Source organism: Diachasma alloeum, unplaced genomic scaffold, assembly GCF_001412515.2.
Source record: "Diachasma alloeum isolate Michigan unplaced genomic scaffold, Dall2.0 Dall_scaffold_00300, whole genome shotgun sequence".
In the NCBI taxonomy this organism is placed as follows: domain Eukaryota; kingdom Metazoa; phylum Arthropoda; class Insecta; order Hymenoptera; family Braconidae; genus Diachasma; species Diachasma alloeum.
The window spans coordinates 1,739,538-1,764,727 of NW_021680439.1; the positions used below are offsets into that span (position 1 = coordinate 1,739,538).

Sequence of the window (25,190 nt, forward strand, 5' to 3'; positions counted from 1 at the left end):
ACTAAAAATCATCCTAAAAAATGTTAATTATTTTGTTTTTGTTATTATTGATAATTGCCATGAACAGTTTGGCAGCCAGTGCGGCACCAGTCGCATGCCGGTATTGATTTTTTTTCCTCGTTGAACCTATTACGAATGCTGAGGAGTAATATTACATTACTTGTATTTCAATCACCCATATTATCATATTCATGTAATTAAGTAATGTTTAATTGAGCCTGGCCAACGACTGGCAATCAACGCTGGGCCGAGATGGGCGCCCAGACCTGGCCCGATGTTATCATTCCAGGTTTCAACCAAGTCCGGCGCGGTCCCGGTTGAGGAACGGGTCCCGAAGTTCGGCAGGCCCGCCACCGGGCTTGGGCCAAGCTCGGCCCATTCGTTTTTTCGTACGTGGGACGTACAAGGATTCTTTGTATGAATGGGTATACATATGTGGAGGTCCACATGAAAAGGGCCCACTTTGTCGATTCTAATTTGTGAGATACTCACCTCTTCCTCTCAGCAACTCCCATTTAAACTAATTTTAAATTGTTTCTTTAATCTTCTTTAACATCATTTTTCATGCTAAGTCATTTAGAGCTTACAATGGACCAACAGTTATGAATATTATCGGAGTACACATAACTCCAGATCGACAAAGTGAGACCTTTTCATGCGGACGGCCAATATTTTGATAGATTAAAATAGAATACATCGAGATCAATATTTTGATAATAAATTTTTGAAATCGGTTGAAAATAGATTTATACGTAAAGTCTAATATCTCCTAAGCTAACTATGCGATTCAGCTCATTTTCAATGCGAACCGTTGCTGCGATAAGAGGAAACTTCACATCAAATTTCAAGTTGATATGTCGATTTTTTCAAAAGTTAGAGTGCGTACAAGGATTTTGAGCGAAAAACAGGAAAATCGAAATATCTTAAAAACTTTGTATGAACGGGTATACATATTTTGATTAATTTAAATAAGAGACATCGATACGAATATGTGGCGGTTGTTTTTTTTTTATTTACAACACCTAACGCGGCGGTCCATGGTTGTCAGGGCTCAATAATTATTATTTTCACTGTTTTCCCTGGGCGTCAACTAGTAGTTTCTATAAAACTAGTGAATTAAATTGAAGGAAATAGGATTATCTCAGGGATCGATAGTTGGAAGGACCCGAGAATATGAGACAATCAATTTAAATGAACAGTTATCACGGCAATTGTCTGAAGCAAATTACCACACACGGAGAGAAATGTTCAGTAAAAATTACGGAACTCAGAAAATTGGAATCGCCTCAGAAAATTTAAGTGACGGTATCGTAATTTTTCAGGAGATTGAGGTAAAAATTACGGAACGCTCTGGAAAAATTCCGTGATTTTAGGTGAAAATTATGTGACAGTTCCGTAAAATTTCCTATAACTACGTTGCGCTCCAGAATTACGGAAGATACGTAATTTTTATTGAATATTTCTCTCCGTACAAGTTAAATAGATTCCATTACTCACAAATCTGGGAGAAGAATACCCCGATAAGCTTACACAGACTCTTTTAACTGGTCTTTTGACTTTCTCTTTAGTCGTAGATTGACTGTTTGACTGACGACTCTATGGATTTACTCTCTTTGAATTTTTCAATGACAATTTATGCAATTGGCTGTACAATTCAATATAATTTAGTTGCTTCCTCCACTTAGGATATTCATAGAGTGAGTCTTCCTGGTTTAGCCTGTTGCTTCCAGCATGGGCCTTGGCAGATTAGTTTCCGTACATGCGCTTGATTTATTTGGGGGATCCTCACACAGGACAGAGGTCCCCAACTTTTACGTGATGCCATCGACAGACTATCAATCGATTTCCCAGGGTAATTGAGGGTGTCGTTCCCTCGTCGTCTAGTCATGGAATGATAGTCGTTGTTGATTTGTCGCCTCGAGTGCAATAGAATTTGTGCAACCCGTTTGTCTCTTCAAGTATTACATCGAGGTTCTCTTTTTAATTTCCCAATAACTTCAAGATAATTTGTCTCCTTACGTAATGAATGGAAAAAACAAAATAATGAATATTAATCAATTAAAATTGATAGTGGAATTGACTAATCCACTTTATTCTATTTTTGATTTAATTTTATTCATCAATTTGTTTATGGAAAAACCATTCAACGGGTCAGTTTCACGTCGAGGTTGAGAGGAATCGATTTTTTTTGTCATAAATACTTTGAAAAAAGAATTATTGAAATTGGTTGGATAATTGTCAAAATGCCTATGAAAGAGGCATTTGAAAATAAATGGCGATTCTTAAAAAACAGTCAAGCTCTGTCGATCGGGCCAAAATTGGGGTGAAAGTTATAGTACTTATTGATGTCTATCTAATAACGTGACTAAATTTCAGATTATTTGAAATTTAAAATTTTTCTCTTTTTGTATTCGCGATCGCAGCGTAGATGTGGGAGCCACCAAGTGGTCTCTAAAATAACTACTCTTGGGGGGCAACCAATGAGATCAAAGAGAAACCAGTGATCTCATTGGTTGCCCGCCAAGCGTAGTTAGTGGAGAGACCACTTGATGGGTCCCACATCTACGTTGCGATTGCGAATAACTGACGGTGGTGGCTGTGGAACGGTCGAGATACACGGCAGCGTATCGGCCAAGAAAAGTTTTGACGCCAACTGTACAAAACATCTGGCCGAGCGCACCGCGTATCTATACACGATAGAACTTCCCCCTCCACTACCTCTAAATGATCGACATTCATTATAGTAAAAACGGGACGACAAATCGGAAAATTGTTCTTAGTTACATTATATAAAACACCTATGAGCTGTTCAACGGTGCAATTATTGTATTTATTGAGTTAACAGTTAAAAAAATACACGCACAGCAACGGGCTGATATTTACGTTCTCGCGATTCACATTATCAAGTCGGAGAATCAAGTTACAAGGTTGGCAGCGCCTGTCCAATTGAGTCTCACATCCAACGTCGAATTGTTGCCACCAGTGTATTTAAATGTGGGTTGTGATGTTCTGGAGAATCATAGGACACGTTTTATTCTCACTTCAAATTACATATTAGAGTAAAACGGAAAATTAAGTGTTCAGTGGGAGCGTCGCAAGGGACGATCTGTACCTGGGCAGGTTTTTCCCTCAAATGAGGTTTTCCCTTGTCTTCCGGGGGAATGCAGTACAGGGGATTGGGAGTGGAAAGAGAACGAATCGTAAAGACCCAAAAGGGTATACGAGAGTAAGAATCAGGGGCTTGGAATGAAAGTCCGGAACGAAACGAAACTGCGGTTTTTGCGTTTCGTTTCCAGAAATTTTAAGGGAAACGAAACTAAACTGGGAACGAAAGTCCGGTACCGTTACCGCCAGGAACGAAACCCTGGAACGAAAGTCCGGTAACGTTACCGCCTGTAACGAAACCTGGGAACGAAAGTCCAGTAACGTTACCGCCTGTAACGAAACCTTGGAACGAAAGTCCGGTAACGTTACCGCCTGGAACGAAACCTTGGAACGAAAGTCCGGTAACGTTACCGCCTGGAACAAAACTCGGTAACGAAAGTCCGATAACGTTACCGCCTGGAACGAAACCTTGGAACAAAAATAGAGTGAGAGTTATCATGACAGAATTATTTTCACTCTAGAGAATTTGTCGTTGAGCGAATCTGCCAATTCGGTATATGGGTGATTTCGCTATGTTGTTGAGGCTTCTCAAATAAATTTTTTTATGCCACTTAAAAAACAATTTTCAATTTTTTTTTCCAGTTTTGATGCGCTCCTAGATTGGATTTTTAGATTTTCGAATTTTTGACGGAATTTTGAGTTTCAGCCGAGGCAAAAAATTATTTTTCAAGACCTCAATATGTATTTTTGACGGAAATTTTCCGTTCTTTCGATTGGGCATGGTTTCAATGAGCTCCTACAATCAGAAACATCTTCAAAATGCAAAAGAAGATGAAAGTTGCGTATTGTACCCTCTCCGCCACCTGTATTGCAGATTGTTCTTCCTTTCTTACTCAGAGTGACTCTGTTTACGAAACATACTCAAAAATTAAAGTGAGGGTCTACTAAAAATTGTATCATTCTATCTACAAATGATTTTTTTTCATTTTACTTTGTCAATTCTATCATTTTTTTCAATTCATCCTTTTTTTTATTTCAGGAATCATTATTTACAGTAAATTACTATTTTTTACCGATTTTAAAACAGACAACTTTTCAGAGAGTAACAAAAAATTTGAAGAAACATTTTCGGATAGAACTAGGGAGCGAGCTCCCACTTTGATTTGTTTGTATGTTTCGGAAAAAGAGTTACTTTGTGTGAGAAAGAAAAAAATCTGCCATTGAGGTGGCGGAACAAGGTACAATTGGCAATTTTCATCGTTTTCCTCATTTTTTAGGCATTTTTGATTGTGGGAGCGTATTGAAACCATGCTCAATCGAAAGACCGGAAAATTTCTGTTAGAAATACATGTTAAAAACTCAAAAAATAATTTTTAAACACAAAATTCCGTCAGAAACTCGAAAATCTAAAAATCCATTCTATGAGTGCATTAAAATTGTCTTTTGCATTATAAGAAAACCATGTGCGAAGCCTCAACAACATGCAAATTTTGAAGGTCCTGGCGAATATCAATTTACAGCCCGCCCCGAAGGCGAGGGTTGCAATCATATGAGCTAGAATAGTATATTGTGCATCAAGGGCGGAAAGTCATGTCTTCCCGTCCGAGGTGCACATGCTCTTTTTTAACACGCCTGCAAAGGAACGTTCGTATTTTGCTCTTTGATGAGCGGGAGGAAAGTACGAACTTTCCGTGCAGGTGTGTGAAGAGTTTTTTTTAGGCCTAATGACGATAGTATATTTCTAACCTAGGGAGGGAAAATAAAGGATCCTCAGCCGCCAGTGCAATTACCAGCCGAGCCGAAGGCGAGGTTGGTAAGCACGCGGCTGAGGGTCCTTTATTTTACTTCCCGTGGTTAGAACGCGATTTTCCGTCTCGACGTAGGCGCAAAGTCAGAGTTCCCTCCCGCGAAGCGGGAGGGAATTTAACTTTGCGCCCGCCGGGACGGGAATGGTATTTTCTACTCGTTCGTAAATCGCTGCCTTACGGTCGGAATCACGAAAAAATTATTACTTTTTTGTATACCCTCTCGGGTTTTTACAGTCATCTCTTAAGAGACTCCCGCTCGACAATGAAACTGTGAGATGGAGAGTGTAACAAATTTGGCGCCCAAGCCAGGAAGCGAACCCAAATCCCCTGCATGCCAATCCCATACTCTAATCACACAGTCACTGTCATCGGTTCAGTTTTTTGGAATTATTTTTGCCCTTTAATTCTTTATCAAAGAAAACTCCTTCCATAGGCCATTCTGCGGTGATGTCAAGTAATAACTAACACAATCCAAAACTAGCAGCCAATATATCGAGTGCGAAAAAACCGTTAATTCCTTGATTTTCGGAAAGTTGATCACCAGGTAGACACTCTCACATACACACGCGGCTGTCAAACTTCGTATTTTTACATTTCAGACCATTGTACATGATTTCCAAGCAAAACTAGAAAATTTATAAATAAAACGATTTCAATGCTTCCATTCAGAAGACAAAATAAGGCAGAACAGTTCTGCACGTCCGTGTATCGAATGATATTTTTTGTCACACGGAGAGAAAAATTCAGTAAAAATTACGGAACTCACAATTCGCTCACCGATTACGGAATCGACTCAGAAAATTTCAGTGACGGTATCAGAATTTTTCACAGGAGATTCAGATAAAAATTACGGAACGCTTTGGAAAAATCCCGTGACAGTTCCGTAAAATTTCCTACAACCATATTTCGCTCCGGAATTACGGAAAAGATACGTAATTTTTATTGAATATTTCTCTCCGTGCATTCCGGCCGTAAGGGAGGGATGACATCATTCTATCACACGGAGAGCAAAATTCAATAAAAATTACCAGAAAAAACGTAAAAATTACGTTTAGAAACGTAATCCGCAAGCGAAGTAAAATTCAATAAAAAGTGTGAGCTGGAACTGAAATTGTTCGAATCGCCACGTAGATTTTACGATTTATTCCGTCAATATTAACCACCCGTCTGATGACTCACCGCAGTGGGGACAACAAGTCGTTCCGTATAAAGCTGCGAGACACCGCCAAAAAGCGCTTCTAAATTGACCGACTGACCACTCGCGTTCTAATGCGTAATTCTTTTTTTGAACAATGAACTATGATCACAGAACGTCAAGTAAATAATTTCCAATCAATTTTGGGCATAGCAATTGTTTATTATCAACAATTTAATTGTTCAAATCACCCTAGCGCCCAAACTATGAAAGATATACGAAAATTTTCGAATCACGAATCATTTAGAATTTGATCAGGAATGTTTGTTTTTTATCAGTTTCACATATCTCCTTTAGATTTCGAAATATGAACAAGAAAAGAGTTGCGTGACCCAACACAGCCCTCTCAAGCCCACCGCGCACCGCAAGTACAGAGCGCTGTGTCGGGTCGCGTAACTAGTTTGTTGCTCATATCTCAGAATCTACGAGAGATAGGTAAAATTGATAATAGACAAAAATGATTCTTTATTAAATTCTAGATGATTCATGATTTGAAAATTTTCGTCTATACTTCATAGTTTGGGTGCTAGGGCGATTTGAACAATTTAATTATTGATAATCAATCATTCCAATGCCTAACATTAATTGAAAATTGTTTACTTGACGTTTAGTGATAATATTTTATTGTTTAAAATACGAATTACGCATTAGAATGCGAGTGGTCAGTACATGTCTGAAAATCGAGGGTGTCCCGCAGCTCTAGGAATTTTTTCAAGACAATTGAGGAATTTTACGGAACGGAACGTAGAAATAGCTCACCAGCTTCATAAAAATTGTTGAACGATCAAGAATTTTAGATTTTGGAGACACAATAAGTCGGGAAATTTCTGTGAGATTTTACCTTTTCGGGAAAAATGACGTGACAATTTAGTACTTTGTTCGGTGATGAACCTGAGAAATCACTGACGATTTCAGATTTCTTCTCTTCCATTCCTGTAAAAATTGCCGGAAAACGATTCCGCATTGCAGATTACGTGAATTATTCCGTAATTTTTATTGAATATTTCTCTCCATGCAATGTATGTGATAAGCACACAAAGCGAAGTCCTGAGTTAGCGCACTGTCAAATCATCCAGACTACAGTTATGGAAAGCTGCATTGGGTGAGAACACTAAATGATGGCCAGTCACGGAGAAAGAGACTGTAAAAAGAGACCGATAAGGCCATTCAATTCTTACGTCACACATATTTTTTACTTTTTAGACCCCCCCGTTAATCAGAAGTCGTCAGAAACACGGACCCCCCCTGTTATGAAGAATTCTTTAGTTTCTTAACCCTAGTCTGGTCACCAAATGCGACCCTGCGACTTGGTCACCTCCGCGGGGATTCGCCGTCGTGTTATTTAGGCTTTAGCGTTGTCGAATTTACTCTACACTGCCCGGGTGCGTTTAGCGAGCTTTCGGCAACGTCGCATCATGGGAAATTTCATTTAACATGGGAAAAAAAACTCATTTGTTCGAAATAATTTTTCTTTAGAAATTTTAGGAAATATGTTGTTCTAAAAACTAATTATAATAATATGTTGTTCTAAATAATTTTTTAGACACTTCAATTGACAAAGTTAATTTTTTTTTAATTTTTCCGATTAGGGGTCTCCCTCATAGGGTGACCAATCTAGGATTAACCTTCGATAACTCGCTCAATAAGCACGGCGCCGCCCGTTTTCGTTTTTTTGTTTAAATATATTTTCGCGTCTTTCTCGACGCTTAAAAATTCTGAAAAAAATAGAGTTCAAGGTTCAATCCTTTTATTAAACGTTGGCGTTGTCCGTTTTTTCTCGGGAAATGTGTTTAGCTAAAAAAAAGAAACGTTGAACAGACGGAAAAACGGCGCCGCGCACGTCATTTGAAAACGTAATTTTTCGTATTTTGGCTTTAAAATACTCCTCGCACCACAATTTTCATCCGATTCAAACTTTTTTTTATGCTCGTTAGATTCTATAGAATAAAACTATTTTTTTTCCGATTATCTCAATTAAATCATAAAAAATATTATTTTTTTCGGTTTACTCGTTTTTTTACTTTTGGGCTAATAATGGATTGGGTACAAAATTTTTCTTAGTTTTGTAGGTACCCCATGATGTATCAAAAGTCGCTCGATAGTTATTTCCATCAACCGAAGGCTTTCAAATTTCCCCAGGTGTCCGCTTCATAGAAATGAATTTGAATTCAGTAGCGAAGTGGTAAACCGATTTAAGTCGACTTATCTCCCAGTTGAGTTTTTAAGGAATATTTCCGAATCTAAGGGAGATAGCGGAATTTTCGTAATTACACTTGTTGTAATACTCAATCGGCTCTACAAAAAAAGGTTATAACATAAATTTTGCTATCTCCCTCAGATTCCGGGATATTCATTGAAAACTGGTAACTAGTAAAAATTGACTTGTACCGTTTTACCACTTCGCTACTGAATGTAAGAAAATAAATCACAGCATTCAGGGATTCCCCTTTGTGAATCTTTAGGATAGTTTGAAGAATCTGTGAAGCCTCTCTTTTTGGGTGAGAAAAGGGGAAGAGACCAAAAGTGCATTTACAAAATTGCAGTTTAAAAACAAAAAAATATTGCGAGACATCACAGTCTAGCAACTTGATCATGTCATGTCATATTTGAATGCCCCCTCAGAAACGCATGAAAGGCCGAACGGACTGGATGTGGAAATAGAATTGAAAAGGCAGAGTGAAGCCCACAATTCTCAAATTAACAAAGCATTTGAGGTCGATCGATATCAAATAGCTCCACATAGCAACGAAAATAAATGTTATCACGATAAAAAAATTTCGTTGCTCCATAGGTGCTCTTACATTGACTGATTGATTGTTCTGGACATTCGCACCCAACAGCTGAAGATATTCATTTCCTCCATCTAACTGCCTAATGTTCCAAAGAATGAAAAATGGATCAAGGGTTCAAGTGATCAAATGATTAATAAGTTAATTTTATTCATGAATAACTTAGATGGATCAAAATCGCATCTGTGGCATCCAAGGTGTTCCTTTTGACAACATGTCTCGTTTACGAGTCATCAGTATGAGGAAGAATCGAATGACGTCAATTCCTGAGGGTGCATTTAAACGATTGAGATCAAATATCGCGGTGTTGGATATCGATGGAAATCCACTCGCCTGTTCCTGTGGAATGATTTGGCTGAGAGGGTGGCTGCAGCAGGGTTCCTCAGAGGGCCCCAAGTGTGCTGACGGCAGTTTATTCAGAGAAATGCGACTCAGCCGACAGGATTGCCTCTCGAGAAAGCAAGTAGAGTCGGTGCATCCTGGATGTGAGGCTGAAATGATCGATCAAACTGCCGGTTCTTCTCGTAAGTCTACCTTCAATCAATGAAATTATTGCGAAATCAATTGAATTACAGATAATGTAGATGGGAACTTCATTACTCCTCTGCTCAAGTGGAACATATAGAAAAAAAAAATACTCGTTAATGCCTATTTCATTAAATGAATCAATTTTTCAATCCCAAACCAATGGAATCCATTGACAAAGTAGTAAAAAATGTAGGCCTTCTACTAGAATAACTACAGAATTCATATTGAAGTAGTAAGACATAATCTGTGAAGTAATTCCATCTTATCAATTCTGAAATCTTCCCAGAAGCCGCACATTCAGGAGGCGAATGTCTCAAAACCTTTTGTCGTATAAAAATGTAATCTTCTAGCGACTCAGTTCATATGGCCCATTGCGCCAAATATCGTACGAAATCGGGCCTCAAAATTTTCGCCAATTTTTTTTTGGTTGTTCTCGATATTTATGTATAAAAAAGAAGATTCATCGGCTAGCGGAGATCCCGTGGCTTAGAGGCGCTTCGCGTGATTAAATGTTTCAGACTCGAAATTCTGCGCTCTTATTTAACGTGTTGAAAAATGTTTAGAAAAAAAATTCAAAACATAGTTTTTGATCGGAAATTTTCTGAATTAAAAAAAATGATCATTTTGTTCCTCCACTTCAACTTCACGGTGAAAATCGAAAAATAAAACTTTAGAATTCAGAAAATTTCCAATCGAAATCATCTTTGAAAAATATGCGCTCATATGCCGCAGAGCCGACACAGAAATGAAAAACAAAAAATGAATCTTTCGAAAATTGATTCCTCACGGTTTTTGTGTATTATGATGTGAATAAGAAATAAGAAAGTACGTTTCGACAATAAAAATAACTATGTAATTAATGAAAATTGTAATTATAAGATCAAACTATGTAAAATCAATTTTCGCAGCATTAACTTTTTGTTTTTCATTTTCTTTCCGGTTGTGCAGCACACGAGTACACATTTCTTAGAAATCATTTCAATCAGTTTTCGGAATTTTTCGAAAAAAAGTATCAGATTTAGGAGAAAAAGTGGGAAACCGATTCAAATCAACGTTTCAAGTTTTATTTTTCGATTTTCACCATGAAGTTGAAGTAAGAGAACAAAATGACACAATTTTTTAAAAATTCCGAAAATTTCCGATCAAAACCTGTTTTGAATTTTTTCAGCATTTTTAACACATTAAATAAGAGCGGAGAATTTAGAGTCTAAACGCTTAATCACGCGGAGCGCCTTTAATTCAGTAGCAAAGCAGTAAACAGGTCTACGTCGATTTAGACTATTGTTCAGTTTTTAATAAATATCTCGGCACCTAAGAGAGATAGCAAATTTTTTGTAATGACCTTGTTTGGTGAGGAACTAGGTTTAGGGTGGATGTGGGAGAAAAATGTGGAGGGAGATACTGGAAAATTAATGATGGCACTGATTATAAAAATATCACAATTTATTCGTGGGATCGAACCACGTCATTAATATTTTATACACGCTTTGGTAAATTGTCACTGTTGATAGTCTTCAATTTTAATAAAGTTGAATCACTGATAATAGTTGAATTTAGACGGATAAAACTGAAGTGATGTACTGAACGAAACTTTGATCTTACAAATACCGGTGATGTACTTGGTTACTAGTAAGCTAGGTGAGGTTTAAGAAGCTACTGTACTCGGTGAGGTGCGATGTAAGACTTCTACAGGTGATTTACCCGAGTTAGACTTGTACGGTGAGAGGCTAAGTCTAAACTGATTCGCGCGTTTCGGTCACTTATGACTGATGACCCGAAGGGTCCCGAAGATTTTCGAAGTAGGCCGATGGTCGACCAGAATGTTGTGGAATTTTAGTTGTGTTTCAAACAAACGAATTGAAAGCGAATTGAGAGCTACAATAATGGTTATGATAAAAATTGCGCTGTTTCGCTTAGATTCGGAGATATTGCTCAAAAGCTCAGCGATGAGCTAAATCGACTTGAATCCGTTTACCGCTTCGCTACTGAATTAAGCCGCGCGATCTCTGCTAGGCGAGGAATCCTCATTTCTATATATTGAGAAGAACCTAAGTATTGAGAAGAACCAAAAATAAAAATGATTGAAAATTTTGAGGCCAGATTTCGTACGATATTTTGCGTCGCCGAGAGAAAATGATTGACAGGAGCACGAAACTCCTCGCCCCATCTCACTTGCACTCATCGTGTCACGCGTATCTTTCTAACTTATTCCGTTTACGGAATTCGATTGTCTTGCGAATCCACAGACACCTCAAACGCACAATCGGTTACGAAATTCACACCGGATCACTTCTATCTTTACTTTTCTACATATTTCTAATGTTTTGCAAATATACTGTGATTAGTTTACTAAATCGCATTTGTTCGATCAGGTTAGATTAGGTTTTATGTCAGTTTCTACGATCTGACATAAAACCTAATCTAAGCAATTCCTTTTTCTAAGAATCACTGCATGTTTCAGTCTTCGGTGAGAATCCGCCAACTTCCCCTTGGATGAACCTTCACGGCCCATCGAAATTCTCCCACACCCCAGAAGACTACATGTACGATGACTATCCAAACTACCCCCTCGACAACATAACGGATCAAGCCACGAGCGAGGACATCACCAAGTCGTCGACCTCCTCACCCAACACCCTCACTGCCCACACCCAGACAGGTCCAGTCTCCTTCACTCGCCCTTCCTCCTCTCCCAATTCCTTCAAGCAAACTCCCCCGAAGAAGAAAAATCCACCAATTCCCCCCTCTCCCAGCAGTTCAGGCTTCACCTTCTTCGGAGTTCCCCTCCCGAATCTAAGCTTCAACCTCTGGGGAAACTCCAGCAAAAAGTCCCAGAGGAAAGAGGACGGTCGTCCCTCTCGAGGAAGATACCGAACCTTCCCTCCATCAGAACCAGAAATACAAAAGGGAGGATTCTACCCTCTCCCCCAGCCTGAAGGGGGCTTCGTGCCCATCGTAGACCCAAGATTTACTCTAGAAAACTCAAAACGGAGGGACATGAGGAACGAAACGATAAAGAGTGTAAACAGAACGGCCACAGTAACTCGAGTGTTTCAACCTCCAGGAAGAAAAAAGACGCCTAAACCTTCTGAATTGACATCACCATCTTCATTATCCTTATCATCTTCTTCCAGATCTCACAAAACCAGTCATGAAGAGACCACAACATTGAGAGTAACTTCAGACTCACCAACATCCCCGAGTGCCCCGGAAGTGATAAAAATCCCCAGCTCAACGATCCCTATGAACTTCACAATTCCCCCGGACTTGTCTCAAAATTCCTCCAATAAATCAATCTCAATCTCCACTGAAGTCTACAACGGTGAGAAGCTGGACGTGGATTCAGAGGAGTCGACGTTCGTGGAGGGACAATTGGCTAGTAAAATTGTTTGGACGACTCCAAAAGCTAGTGACACTTCAGAAAGTCTTCTGAATAATGCTGCTACCGAGGGAATCTATCAGACCAGAAGTAAAAATCATTTATTCGAGCTTGAGGATCATACTTCATTGATCAAGCCTGAGGGAACGTCCCCAATGGGCCCAGAGGAGCCAGTGATTTACGTAACGACTGAACATTCTGATGAGGAGACAGTTACGATTGTCAATGAGAGAGAGAGGCTGTTGGGGCAGAGCAGCAAGGGGATGGAGGCCTCAGCTTTGTCAGCGTTCCTGGTACCTGGGGGACAGGTGGGGTCGACTCCTCAGATCATTGCGAGGACCTTGGGGAGGTCAACCATTGAGAAAGTTACTTCGCCACATTTGGGGAACCAGAGCCGAGCTGGGAAGAATAAATCGGATGAGACTTCGATGATGAGCGAGGTGGAGATCGAACGAGGAGAGGGGGAGTGGGAGACGGTGAAGGACAGTGTTAATGGACAGGATGATCCCTTCAATTGGTATTTCCAGAATTATAACGAGAGCAATTTAGAACCGTTTGTTGGGGTTGCTTACAGTGGAAGTAATGGAGATAGTAAAGCTGTTTCGGTGGCTTTGATTGTGGGAGGATTTTTTGTGTTTGTGAGAGTTTTTATGTGATGCTTGATTGAAGAATGATGACAGTGGGGAGTGCAAGGTGATCAGAAATTGCGAATAAAATATTTTTAATGGGAAAGCCCATTTTTTGGAGATTACGGGAATTCTGTAAGGGTTTCAGTAATTCTGGATTCCGAGATTTTCGAGATTTTTCCTTGAAAATCACTCGTTATTTTAGTAATTGTATATTCAACGAGATGTGAGAAATTGAGTTCTTTCGTTCCATTCCTTCGCCACTGAATTAATCGATTTAAGAGAGACAGTTATTCATATTTTGTTGATATCTTCGGAATGAATTTGCCAAGAGAATTTTTCTTCAACTTTGAGCATTAGAAAATGCCTTCTCCGATTTTCTCAAATAACTGCTCATTTAAAGGGAGACCACGACGAAATTTGAAAGTTGTAGGGAATTGTTCCTGTGATACTGATGATTTCACTACTCATTTTTTATACTCAAAAAAATGAAAAGAAAATCGAGTTCACTTTTTTAAGGATGGCATGTGGCTGTGTAATAGTCCCCTTACCAGGATTTTTGATGAATTGACTTGAATTTTGATTACCACATACATAAAATAATGATGAAAGAAATATGTGCGCTTTTTTGAAAATTGGAATTTTCCGTTTTTTTTGTTCCGGATCGGTACAGACAATAATATTGCATTATGATGAAAATTGAAGGCTATAACACACCAATAATAGTACATTTCGACACTAGGCCATGAGGAACTTTTCTGGCGAATATGAGGTTACAGGACGAGTCCACGGCGAGTTCTGTAATCATATGAGGTAGAAAAGTTGCCGCGGCCGTGTGTCGAACATTTTTTTAGTCATTAGGCCCGAAAACCACATTTATTCACTCAGTTCGTGAAGCCTCGTTGCACACACACTGCGCAAGCTAAAAAAATATTCTTCGTCACTATGTCGAAAGAAATTTTTTTCACCATTGTGACGAAAAATAGTATTTTTGCTTCCGAATGGATTATAGCGTTCAATTATAGCTTTCAATTTACACCATACTAAAGTAAGATTGTCCATGCCAATTCTGAAAAAAAAAAATTGAAAAATTGGAATTAAAACAAAACATATATTTTGTTTCGTCAATACATTGTGTGCGTGAAAACCAAAATTCAAGCCAATTCATCAAAAATCCTAGTAAGGGAACTATTCGAAAGATTTTATGCGTGTACAGTCGCAAGAAGTCCTTAGAAAAATTGCAACTTGATTTTGTCTAATTTTTTGAGTATAAAAAATAGGAAAGCCATCTGCATGATAGTGACAACCCCCTGCAATTTTTAGATTTCACCGCGGTCTCCTGTTAATGGATAAATATTTGAGAATATATTTCAATAGATTCTATAAAAATGTCTAGAAATTGACTAATTTTAGGATTAAATTTCACAGGACATTTTGAATAGAAAATTTCGAGAACTACAAATGAACTTTCCCAAATTGCCTCTGAACTCAAGAGTGTCCGTGATATTTACAGAATAAAATAATCATCAATTTTCAACTCAATTCCCTTCACTGTATGATAGAATTATTGATTATCCTCAATGTAAAGCGCAATCCCAAAGACGCAATGCCTGTTTTTTTCCATGCGATTGATATATACGTCATACGTTACTAATAAATAATGTAGAATAAGAATTTTATTAATTTGATCAGTTTTATAATTAATTAATGCAGTTTGTACTCTCAAAATAGAGTATTCGCTTAAAAAATACAATACCTATTGTTAAATTTTCTTCATTGAAGAAAAGAACGTAATGAGATGTTAGATACAAGAGAAATTGCGGTCGAGCTGAATTATTTCATTACGCAAAAAATAAGTAGAAGTTTTTTTTTATTGATTTTGGTTTTTTCCAGTTTTTAAATTAATTGAAGAACATTCGGAAATGTACAGCTTAGGGTTTTTTCTGTGTAGTAAAAAATGAAATTAATGTCTGTACAGATCCAAAAAGTGGTTTTCACTGTCCAGTTCACACAACAAATTGGATAAAATAGTCTTATTAACATCTTTCCCTTACAGTTTCCTCTTTTCTGGTTGAGACTGATGCGATCACTTTGCCTTCGACTTCTCCTTCTCATCTTTCTTCTCCTCCTTTTCTTCCTTTTTCTCCTCTTTCTTCGTCTCCTTTTTATCGGTTTCCTTTTTCTCAGCATCACGATTCGTCAGTTTGTTGTTGATCAAGTTGTGCAGGGCAATTATTGATCTTACCAGTGCTGCCAGGTAAACAACAAGCATTTGATCGTTTGTTTTTACGTACAGAGAGTCTACGAAGGTGTGTTGAGACATGTCGGGGAGAAGGTTGAAGATGTCTTGGAGTTGATATACGATTTGGTGATTTATTGGAAGTTTTCCATTGCCAACCTGTAATAAACAATGAGGAAATTGATCATTAAGGGAATATCAGTCATTTCTGAGTTTCAAAGATGAAATCTTCAGTTCTTATGCACTTATTTCAAGGATTCGTGATTTCCGGGTAAAACATCAAAATAGTTTTTTGTATTGATAGATTTTGTCAGGAAAAATAGCGTTCGATATTTTTCGTTAATTACTGACGTAATTTATAGAGGTACAATATTTATTCAAGTATCGCCCATAAGGTAATTATCTTATCTGTCGTGAATTGGTAAACTAGGATAAGTGCAAAAAAACAAATTTTACAGGAGAGCTGAAAAACTGTTGCTGCCTTTGTGAATAGGGTTTCGAGGGTATTGGCGCTACATTTTTCCCTTTTTATTGGGTCTTTTTTTTAGGTACCAGTATCACGCACGCAGGATGCAATTTGAGTAAAAATTCTGCACTTATCCTTAGTGACTAGATTTTCGGGAAAGATAAGTCAACTTATCTTTTTCGATGACTCAATCAACTGGATATATGTTGACTTATCTCCTGGTGCACTAAGTAACGATGATAGTCAATTGACCGATTCTTTGAACAAAACGCAAAAGAAGTTCATTGTATTCTTATGACCCTATGGAACAGAAGTAAACAATATGTCCCCAAATACATGGATCATGTTTATTCTATTTCTCCATGTTTCATCTCGAACTGTGGTCTTGGTTGGACGATGAAAACTACTCAAGGGCTTATTTTTTAAACAAAAAAATTCAGTTTGTGGGGGAACTCGGTGGGGGCAAAATGGGGTTTTCTTGAGCTTACACGATTCAATGGCGGCAAAGTGATTATTGCGGGAACATGTACGATTGACTGGGGGCAAAATGGATATGTCCTGAACTTATACGATACAATAGGGAAAAAATCGGTATTTCCTGAACTTACATTATTTAATAGGGGTAAAGTGGGTATTTCGAGAATTCGTACGATTGAATGAGGGCAAAATGGGTGTTTCGAGAACTTGCACAGTTGAATGGGGGCAATGTGGGTATTTTGTGAAGTTCTAATATTTCATAGAGGCAAAATGGGTATTTCCAGAATTTATACGATTGGAAGGGGGCAAAATGGGTATTTTTTAGACTTGTGAGATTTAATAGGGGCGAAATAGATATTTCTTGAGCTTGTACGATCGAATAGGAGCAAAATGGGTCTTTCGGCAACTTGTAGGATTGAATAGGAGCAAAATGGGTATTTGGAAAAATTGTAGGATTGAATGGGAGTAAAATGGCTCTTTCCTGAACATGCATCATTGAATCGGGACAAAATTGATATTTTGGGACTTTACACCTTATTTAGGGGGAGAGGGGGACCCAAGTTAAACTTGGAAATCTGCAATGGATGAAAATAGCTATTGAACGGCTCTTGATATATGATGGGCCATCATTAATGGCACACCTGAAAAACTAGAAAGAAATCGGCCCCAACCCGTTATGCCTCATACGTTAAACGGAAACCTCAAACGGAAACCAAATACACGAAAAAGAAGGGCCTCGTTCAATGTATGGGGACAAATGGGTTGGGCCCGATTTGTTCTCAATTTCTCAGGTGTGGCATCATATACCAAAAGTCATTTAATTAAGGGCCACAAAGAGAAAATTGAATTTCACGAGGGTTCCAAGGGGAAAATTAAATTTCACGAGGGTCATGAGGGGAACATTATATTTCACGAGGAGCAAACGTCACGAGGCTCACGAGGGCCACACTGAAGGAGAAAATAATTTTCTCCTTCATTGCAGATTTCTTGTCTTTGTCCCTATCAAGGAGGGGGGGGGGGGAAGTAAAACTTGAAAGTCTGCGACGAATGCAAATAACTATAATACGTAAAAAATGTATAAAATATAGTATACAGTTTTTTACATGTTAGAAATTTTGAGGGCACCCAGCAGGATCAAAGGTCACGAGGCTTACGAAGGCCAGGAGGAAAAATAGTATATTTCGATACGAGTGGGACGAGGCGTTTGAAATTTAATTTTCCCCTCGTGAGTCTCGTGACGTTTGATACAGTGAAAATTAATTTTCCCCTCGTGGCCCTCGTGAGAGTCGTGAGCTTCGTGAGCTTCGTGATGTTTGGCCCTCGTGAAATTTAATTTTCCCCTCGTGGCCCTCATGAGCCTGGTGATGTTTGATTCTCATGAAATTCAATTTTCGCCTTGTGGGCTTCGTGAGCCTCATGACATTTGATCTTCGTGAATTTAATGTTCCCCTTGCGAGCCTTGTGACGTTTCATTCTCGTGAAACTCAATTTTTCCCTTGTGGCCCTCGTAAACCTCGTGACATTTGTTCCTCGTGAAATATAATGTTCCTTGACCCTTGTGAAATTTAATTTTCCCCTTGGAACCCTCGTGAAATTCAATGTTCTCCTTATGGCCCTTGTGAGCCTCGTGACGTTTGACCCTCAAGAAATTAAATTTTACCCACGTGGCTCTCGTGACAATTGACCCTCAAGAAATTAAATTTTTCCCTTGTAGCCCTCGTAAGCCTCGAGACGTTTGACGTAAGTCCATTATTTTCACTCTTATAATTGTAAAAATTGATGTCAAATAGATGGTATAATACGTGACGTATAAAACGTATTTTACTTTACGTTTTATACATCTAAAAAAAAGTGACGTAAAATACATGGTATAATACGTGTAAAATACTAGGTATTTTACTTGACGTATTTTACGTGCCCAACCCTGAGGAGAATATGGCTACTAGCCGGATAGCTTAGTTTTGAGAGCACGTGATTCATAAAAGAATAATTTTATAACTCGAGAGGCAGTCATGTTCATAAATTGACACAATTATTCAAAATAATTATCATATAATTTTTGCCCTCTATGCGAAAGTACAAATTCAAGAAATACCCATTTTCTTCCAATTGATTCGTATGAGTTCAGAAAATACCCATTCTGCCCCCATTGAATCATATAAGGTTAATAACTACCGATTAAGACCCTATTGAATCGTACAAGTTCCCGAAAACTCCATTTTGCCCCCATTCAATCGTACAAGTTTCCGAAATACCTATTTTACCCCCACTCAATCCTACAAGTTCCCGAAATACCCATTTTGCCCCGCATACACCCTTTTAATATGGTGGACTTACGGCGTTCAAATATCCAGTACTCTTGCCTTTTAACTATTTTGTTTCGATATATTTGTTTGTGTTCAATTCCATAATTTTTAAAAACTAGAAAATTGCATTGTTTCTATAATTTTTTTTTTCCAATAAAACCGAAACTGTTTGAAATTTATCATTCAACCAGATTTAAGGGCCGTCTTCACAAGGGTCACGTGACCCAAGTCACCTTTACTAATTACAGCCAACATAATTCCCTGATTTTCATGAAAGCCAATTTCTGACATACGGGAGTCATGACTACAGGTCGGAAATTGGGTTTTATTAAAATGAAGGAATTGTTTTGGCTGTAAATAGTAAAAGTGAATTTGGTCACGTGACCCCTTGAAAGACGACCCTTAAAATTCAAACACTGGGGTTTTATAAATCCAAACACTCGGGTGTAAAATCGAAAAATTAGATAAGGGTCTGAACAAAGAAACCGGAATGAGAGTAAAAATTAAGGTTCGCTGGAATTGGGTGAAAGGGTCAAAGGAAGGGTTACGAGGGTTAGGTGCGGAAACCAGACATGAGGGTCACCAATGTACCAGAAAGATAAGTCAACTTATCCTTTTCCCATCGGTTCCACTTCGGAAGATAAGTCAATATATCTTCCAACAAGTTAATGCACTGCACTTATCTTTCGCACTTTTTCTTCATACTGGGGTCAATTTTTGTTTTTTCGCTAAATCCCTTCGTGGGTAGTAGCAGACCATTGTTGGGAAGCGATTTGGCCAAAAAACGCATTTTCGAAAAAAATGCACTTATCCTAGTTTACCAATTCACGACAGTTATCATCTCATGAATTTGCAATTTTAAGAGAAAAAGACTAAACAGTTAACTAAGATAAGTTGATTGAAACGGCTCGTCTCTCAATTTTTTATTTATCTTAAAGACGAAGTGCTGTTCCAGCCCTATCCTTTCTCACTTTTTTATAACAACGATAACCTGATAATCACTTGAAGAATTACCCATTGGCGAAATAAATGAAAACTTGATTAAAAATATTTACGAAAAGTGGAGGAAAGGAATGATCATTTGCATTTTCACTCACCTGAATAAGATAGTCCTTTATTTCTCTAATTTGAGCATGGAGTCCTTTAAGTCCCAGTAATTGATTCGTAATCCTTTGGCTGAGGGTTCCAACTGTTGTATCTTTGATGTCTCTTAGTAAGTGTTCAACACCAACCTCCTCAGCTTCTTCAGCTCCAATCTCACTTGGGATGTGCTCAAACGTTTTAGACGTTGGTGAGCCGTCCTAAGAACGTGAAATAATTAATTAAGTTCCAAAAATTCAAGCTTATTAAAAGCTCTCATTTCAATTATGAAATTATAAAATTGGCTATTTCCAAATTTGCCCCAAATATCTAGAAAGACAGGACATTTACGGGAATTCATCAACCGGAATTTCTTCATGAGAAATTTCTACAAATGCGAAAACATTATTTCAAATCGTTATTTATAATTTATAACTTATTAATTTACTCTTCCGATAAATTCTTCTATCACTCATTATTCCAAAGAAATGTACAATATAGAATAGGAAAATGTGAATTTTTCAATTGTAATTATGAATAGTAGTTGACAACAGTAATAATTACATCGTGAACTTCTTCAACGGCCTGATACGCCTCAGTGGGAAGACCTAGATCCTTCGGCTTGGCATCGATGATGACCAGGACGGAGTTGGGACAGTATCTCCTGATTAATTCGTTGATTGCTACGTCGTTCTGGTGGAGTTTGGGACCTGTGTGGTACCATCCAACAACCTTTTCCCTAGCTGAATTCGATTAAAAACGAAACCATAAATTGATGAATTTCTCATTCTCATCTATCAAAAAATAAATAGATGATAAACTCAATGTCATGATAATTTCAAGATAAGTTTCGGCTCAAGAATATTCATCAATTTTCTAAAAATAAAATTTTGTCATTTCAAGGTAAATTCGGTGATTTTCCAAACAGCTGCGGAAAATATGAAACTAACATTTCTGATAACTGAGAAAAATTGGTTTCTATAATTTCGACGAAATGGTTTCAACAATTTTTTTTTATATACGGTTCCTTTTTCAGCGAAGAATTCATCTACTGTAACTTCAAACATAAAAATAGAAGGGGAGGACACTGCGATAAAACATACTGAATCCAATGGCCAAGGAAAAACCCGAGTTGCCCAGATAAATAATGTAGATATTTAAAACTCTAAGCACCGACGGCGGTGGCTATGTGGTTAGAATGTGGGATTGGCATGCGAGAGACCCGCGTTCGATTCTCGTCTCACGGTTTCATTGTCGAGCGGGAGTCTCGCAAGAGATGACTGTACCTGGGCAGGTTTTTCCCTCAAATGAGGTTTTCCCCTGTCCTTCTGCGAATGCGGTACAGGGGGTTGAGGGGTGGGAAGAGAACTAATCGTAAAACCCCGAAAAGAGTATACGAGAGAGAAAAGACAAAACAAAAATTTTAACTCCAAGCCCCATACAACCTCATGCTAACGCCTTCATTCAGTGCATAGTATTTATTTCATTCCGGAGTGATCAATTCTAGTTGGTAAATCAAAACTTTAACAGCCTGAAAGAGATACTTTAGTTTGAGTTGGCAGAAAAACTGAATATTTTTTTGAGGGCTGGCAATTTGAATAAAAATTCTCAACATCTCTGAAACCATTAGAAACAGCAAATTTTGTATGGATAGCTTTATGTAGTTGTTATTTTCCCCTGAAAAAAACTACTTTCACGAAAATTCCATCGGGTTTGCGACTGGCCATCGCCCGAAGGCCCTCAGCCTGGTATTTACAGAGATATTTAGTTGAATGTTATGATAGTGTACCGTGTACAATAGAGATCAAAACACAAAAAGAGGTGAATAGAGATGTCTTATACATTGGAAAGTACATGGGATGCAAGTAAAGCAATTTGAAGGGTTTGATAAGAATGAAGTAAGAAAGTAGACAACTATTGTTGTTTATGCAAAGACCTATTATTGGAGGCGTGCTAAACCTCCCCAACCATCGTTTCTGTATGTTTCTATGCGAATAGCTTGAAGATTCTCTAGGATTTTTTTTGTATAAAACTATATTGTTCAATATGTCAAAAACTATTCATCCGATTTCAATTTTTTTTTCTTCACAATATTCGTTTTGATGTCTCCCATCTAGTTCTTTTAAAGCATGTATACCCATTGCTGCAAAGTTTACGAGATATTGGCGTTTTTCTATTTTTTTTATCTGAAAGTTGCTTTGACGTTCCATTACATGAGTGAAGGATGTGATAGAGTTCCAAAATGTTGAGTACTAGTTAGTATCTTCGAGTTGCACGCCTGTGTAAAATTTCAGATTGATCGATTCAATACTTGGTTAAATGGAGCAGTTGATGTAAAAAACGTTTTTCGCATAAAATGGCATATCGTTGTTCTATTATCGATTTTCACATGGAAACATTATTTAAAAATGAGGTCGTAAAATCGAAATTTAATTCTCAATTTTAGATGGTCAAACGTTGCGAACAAACGTTTTCAATTTGAAGGGTTTGATGAGAATGAAGAAAGAAAGGAAAGAACTATTGTTGTTTATGCAAAGACCAAGACAATATTATCAGAGGCGGGCTAAACCTCCCCAGCCATTGTTTCCGTATGTTTCTACGAATGCGAATAGCTTTAAGATTCTCTAGGAAGGCTTGCTGGGGGTACTTATATCGCATCTTGGCGGTGGGAATGCGCTTGTGACAGATTTAGAATATGGTTCAGTTTATTAAGGGCAAAAGTTTCCAATTTTTTTAGTCTGTCTGTGCTGGGTTCTATTTGGGTGCGTTCGTAGAGTGGGGCATTCGAGGGGTTGTGAAGTGGGTTGTCGGGGTGTCTTATCTTTGTCATTTTCCGTAAGGTCGTCCTCTCGGCTACGTCGATGATCTTCTTGGCATTTCCAGATATTTGTAAACACTTGTTCAAAACTGAGTAAAAATGGACTTCTTGAGCTTCGCCACTTTTCCACTATAAAATACAAATAATTACCGTTGACTTTCTTGAACATCCCAAACATGTTCTCCAGGTAATCATGATCGAGGAACCACACGGATTTGTCTTTGTCATCCTCATCAAAGGGAACTAAAAATAGCAAGAGTAAAAAATCCCATTATTTTTCTCATCACTTGTATTTTCACGTTCTAAACAACGAATAATGTAACGAGATTTATCTAATTAACTTCAGCTAATGTTTAGCGAGCAGAAAGAAAGAATTCTAACCTGCAAAACTGTTTGACACATCGAGGACTCCTTTGGCCCTCCAGCAACCGAGCAAAACTCCAACGACACGTTTCTGATTGCCAATTTTTCCCATACGATTGAAGTGATCCACAACACTGAGTAAAACCAGCGGGTGGACCACAACTTTTGTTGTAACAACCTCTTGACTCGGCATTTTTGTTAATTCACGATTCCTTCCTCGACACTTGCGACTTGAATGTCAAGCCTGCAGTGTCGCCAATGTCACGAGCTCATGAAAATTCGTCTTTTAGAAGTGGTAATCGTGGTAATACTGTTTTATCTGCTGAGTGAACACGTGTGAATATGGCAATTGTTTACTGAAATTGCTCCAAAATAATTGCAAAGGTAAAGCGCAATTTTTTAATTATCGAAGCATCAGGGAATGATGATTGTTGTTGTTTCGTGATTATTATCGGTTTATAGATGTTTCCCAAGAGTTCGTTACTGCAATCACTCCGTACTTTCTGCAGTACGAGGGTCAAGTACAGCAGTAACCCCAAGGAGCTCGTGTTCTTCATGGATAACATGGCAGTCTGCTGGCACCCGGAGCCAAAGTTTCCTTACGAATGTTCAAAACCTCTGCCTGAGGTCAAACCAGCCCCACACTCGGTCCTGAAGATCACGGAAGAGGAGGCTTACAAGGTGTGGACTCCTCCGAAGAAAGTTGTGGTTATCGCCGAGGAGATGGCGAAGAAGACGTACACCACTAAACACATCTGGTTCCCCAGACCGAGAGACAAGAGAGCCAAGAAAACTGAGCCTGATCGACCTTATTTGTGAAGTGGTATGGAGAGAGTTATTTAAGACATTTTCTGACATCTATTGAGATTTATTGCGAGCAATTGTACGCAATTTGTTGTGAAGAGAATAAACAGTGATAAGATTATTTTATTTCGAAATTAACCAATTCCAAGATCAATTAATTTTCTTGTTTTAAACAATTGCTTTTCGATTACTAGAACAGGCCGCGCGTATTGTTTTCCACGGGTGCCAGGATAGGAAAACCGTACCGTTTACCACTTTCATTGATTCGATTTTCATCTCAATAATAATGCAGGAAAAATGAATGGTTTCAACTAAGTTTTTCACAACGAAAAGTTAATTGTTGAATAATTTATTCGGAATCGTCATAATCCTCCTCATTTTCTTCTTTGATTCTCTTTTGCTTTTTACGTTTTTTTAGGGATGCATTATGTAGGGGAGGGTAGGGTAAAATGGACACTTGACTTTTTTCAAAATATTCATGACTCAGAAACAGATTTATCAATTGAGCTCAGTCAAAGCTCATCACAAAGAGGAATCATTGTTTTTCAATTGAAAAATAAAATTACTCCATTTCATGAACAATTCAACACGTCATGAATATTTCAAAAAAAGTCAAAAGTGTCCGTTTTACCTTATCCTCCCCTACTATATGGGGTATTCCATGTGAACTCACCCAGGTCAAAACCCTCACCATCGCCAATCATATGCCGATTTTTCCTGTAGTTGTATATGGAAAAATATGACCTCAAATTTTTTCAGATTTTTCAAAGCATCCTGTGGACAGCCATATTTTTTTGCAAGTTTTATCTTAAAATGCCTGTAACTTCCGTAAAAATCAACCGATTTGAGTTTTTTTTTACAAAATGTGCGTCTTCAAACACACTTTCCATATAAAAATATGCCAATTTTTTTCAATTCGTTCTTCCATCGATTTCCTCAGAAAAACCTCAAAAAACTTCAAAAAACGAGTCGTTTTCAAAGTTGGACCCTTTTCATATTTTTCAAAAAATTTCAGTGAATATATTGGACCAAAACAAAATTTTTCACCAAAGGCCAAAGTGGGCTTCCCATTTCGTGGCCGTCATTTCCAATTTGAATAAACGAATCCGGGATGAGAAATTTCAAAAATTTCAAAATTCTTTTCGCATTTGAACGCAGAAGTATTATTTGAATTGACCGCCTGAAGAATCACTGCATTATATTCGAA

At 38.0% G+C, this 25,190-nt stretch overlaps 4 protein-coding genes across 4 annotated transcripts in view; 2 read left to right on the top strand and 2 right to left on the bottom strand.

Moving 5' to 3' along the window:
• Window positions 1-1,546, bottom strand: part of LOC107039445 (L-threonine 3-dehydrogenase, mitochondrial) — a 39,398-nt gene extending 37,852 nt beyond the window's left edge. The window contains exon 1 of the mRNA XM_015259050.1: window positions 1,498-1,546. The gene's annotated coding sequence lies outside the window, so the exon portion shown is untranslated. The remainder of the gene's footprint in view (window positions 1-1,497) is intronic.
• LOC107039444 (protein artichoke) overlaps window positions 1-13,460 on the top strand; it is a 27,452-nt gene extending 13,992 nt beyond the window's left edge. Inside the window, exons 5-6 of the mRNA XM_015259049.1 lie at window positions 9,064-9,421; window positions 11,887-13,460. Of these exons, the coding sequence (XP_015114535.1) occupies window positions 9,064-9,421; window positions 11,887-13,460 (1,932 nt within the window). The remainder of the gene's footprint in view (window positions 1-9,063; window positions 9,422-11,886) is intronic.
• A 1,823-nt stretch (window positions 13,461-15,283) lies between these two features.
• LOC107039506 (26S proteasome non-ATPase regulatory subunit 7) lies at window positions 15,284-23,444 on the bottom strand. Its single transcript, XM_015259147.2, has 5 exons — window positions 23,198-23,444; window positions 22,967-23,059; window positions 20,563-20,741; window positions 20,016-20,219; window positions 15,284-15,828 (listed from the first exon to the last, which is right to left on the bottom strand). The coding sequence occupies exons 1-5, from the start codon at window positions 23,370-23,372 to the stop codon at window positions 15,517-15,519; spliced, it is 963 nt and encodes a 320-aa protein (XP_015114633.1). The 5' UTR covers window positions 23,373-23,444; the 3' UTR covers window positions 15,284-15,516.
• A 9-nt stretch (window positions 23,445-23,453) lies between these two features.
• On the top strand, window positions 23,454-24,104 carry LOC107039507 (39S ribosomal protein L42, mitochondrial). Its single transcript, XM_015259148.2, has 2 exons — window positions 23,454-23,563; window positions 23,642-24,104. Exon 2 carries the CDS (start codon window positions 23,642-23,644, stop codon window positions 23,996-23,998), a length of 357 nt encoding a protein of 118 aa, XP_015114634.1. The 5' UTR covers window positions 23,454-23,563; the 3' UTR covers window positions 23,999-24,104.
• The last annotated feature ends 1,086 nt before the right edge of the window (window positions 24,105-25,190 follow it).

Coding starts and splice junctions, on each gene's coding strand:
- LOC107039506 (XM_015259147.2), bottom strand. CDS start 23,372: ATGCCGAGTCAAGAGGTTGTTACAACAAAAGTTGTGGTCCACCCGCTG. Junction 23,060..23,197: donor TGTGTCAAACAGTTTTGCAG/GTTAGAATTCTT, acceptor TGCTATTTTTAG/TTCCCTTTGATGAGGATGAC. Junction 20,742..22,966: donor GATGTTCAAGAAAGTCAACG/GTAATTATTTGT, acceptor AATCGAATTCAG/CTAGGGAAAAGGTTGTTGGA.
- LOC107039507 (XM_015259148.2), top strand. CDS start 23,642: ATGTTTCCCAAGAGTTCGTTACTGCAATCACTCCGTACTTTCTGCAGT.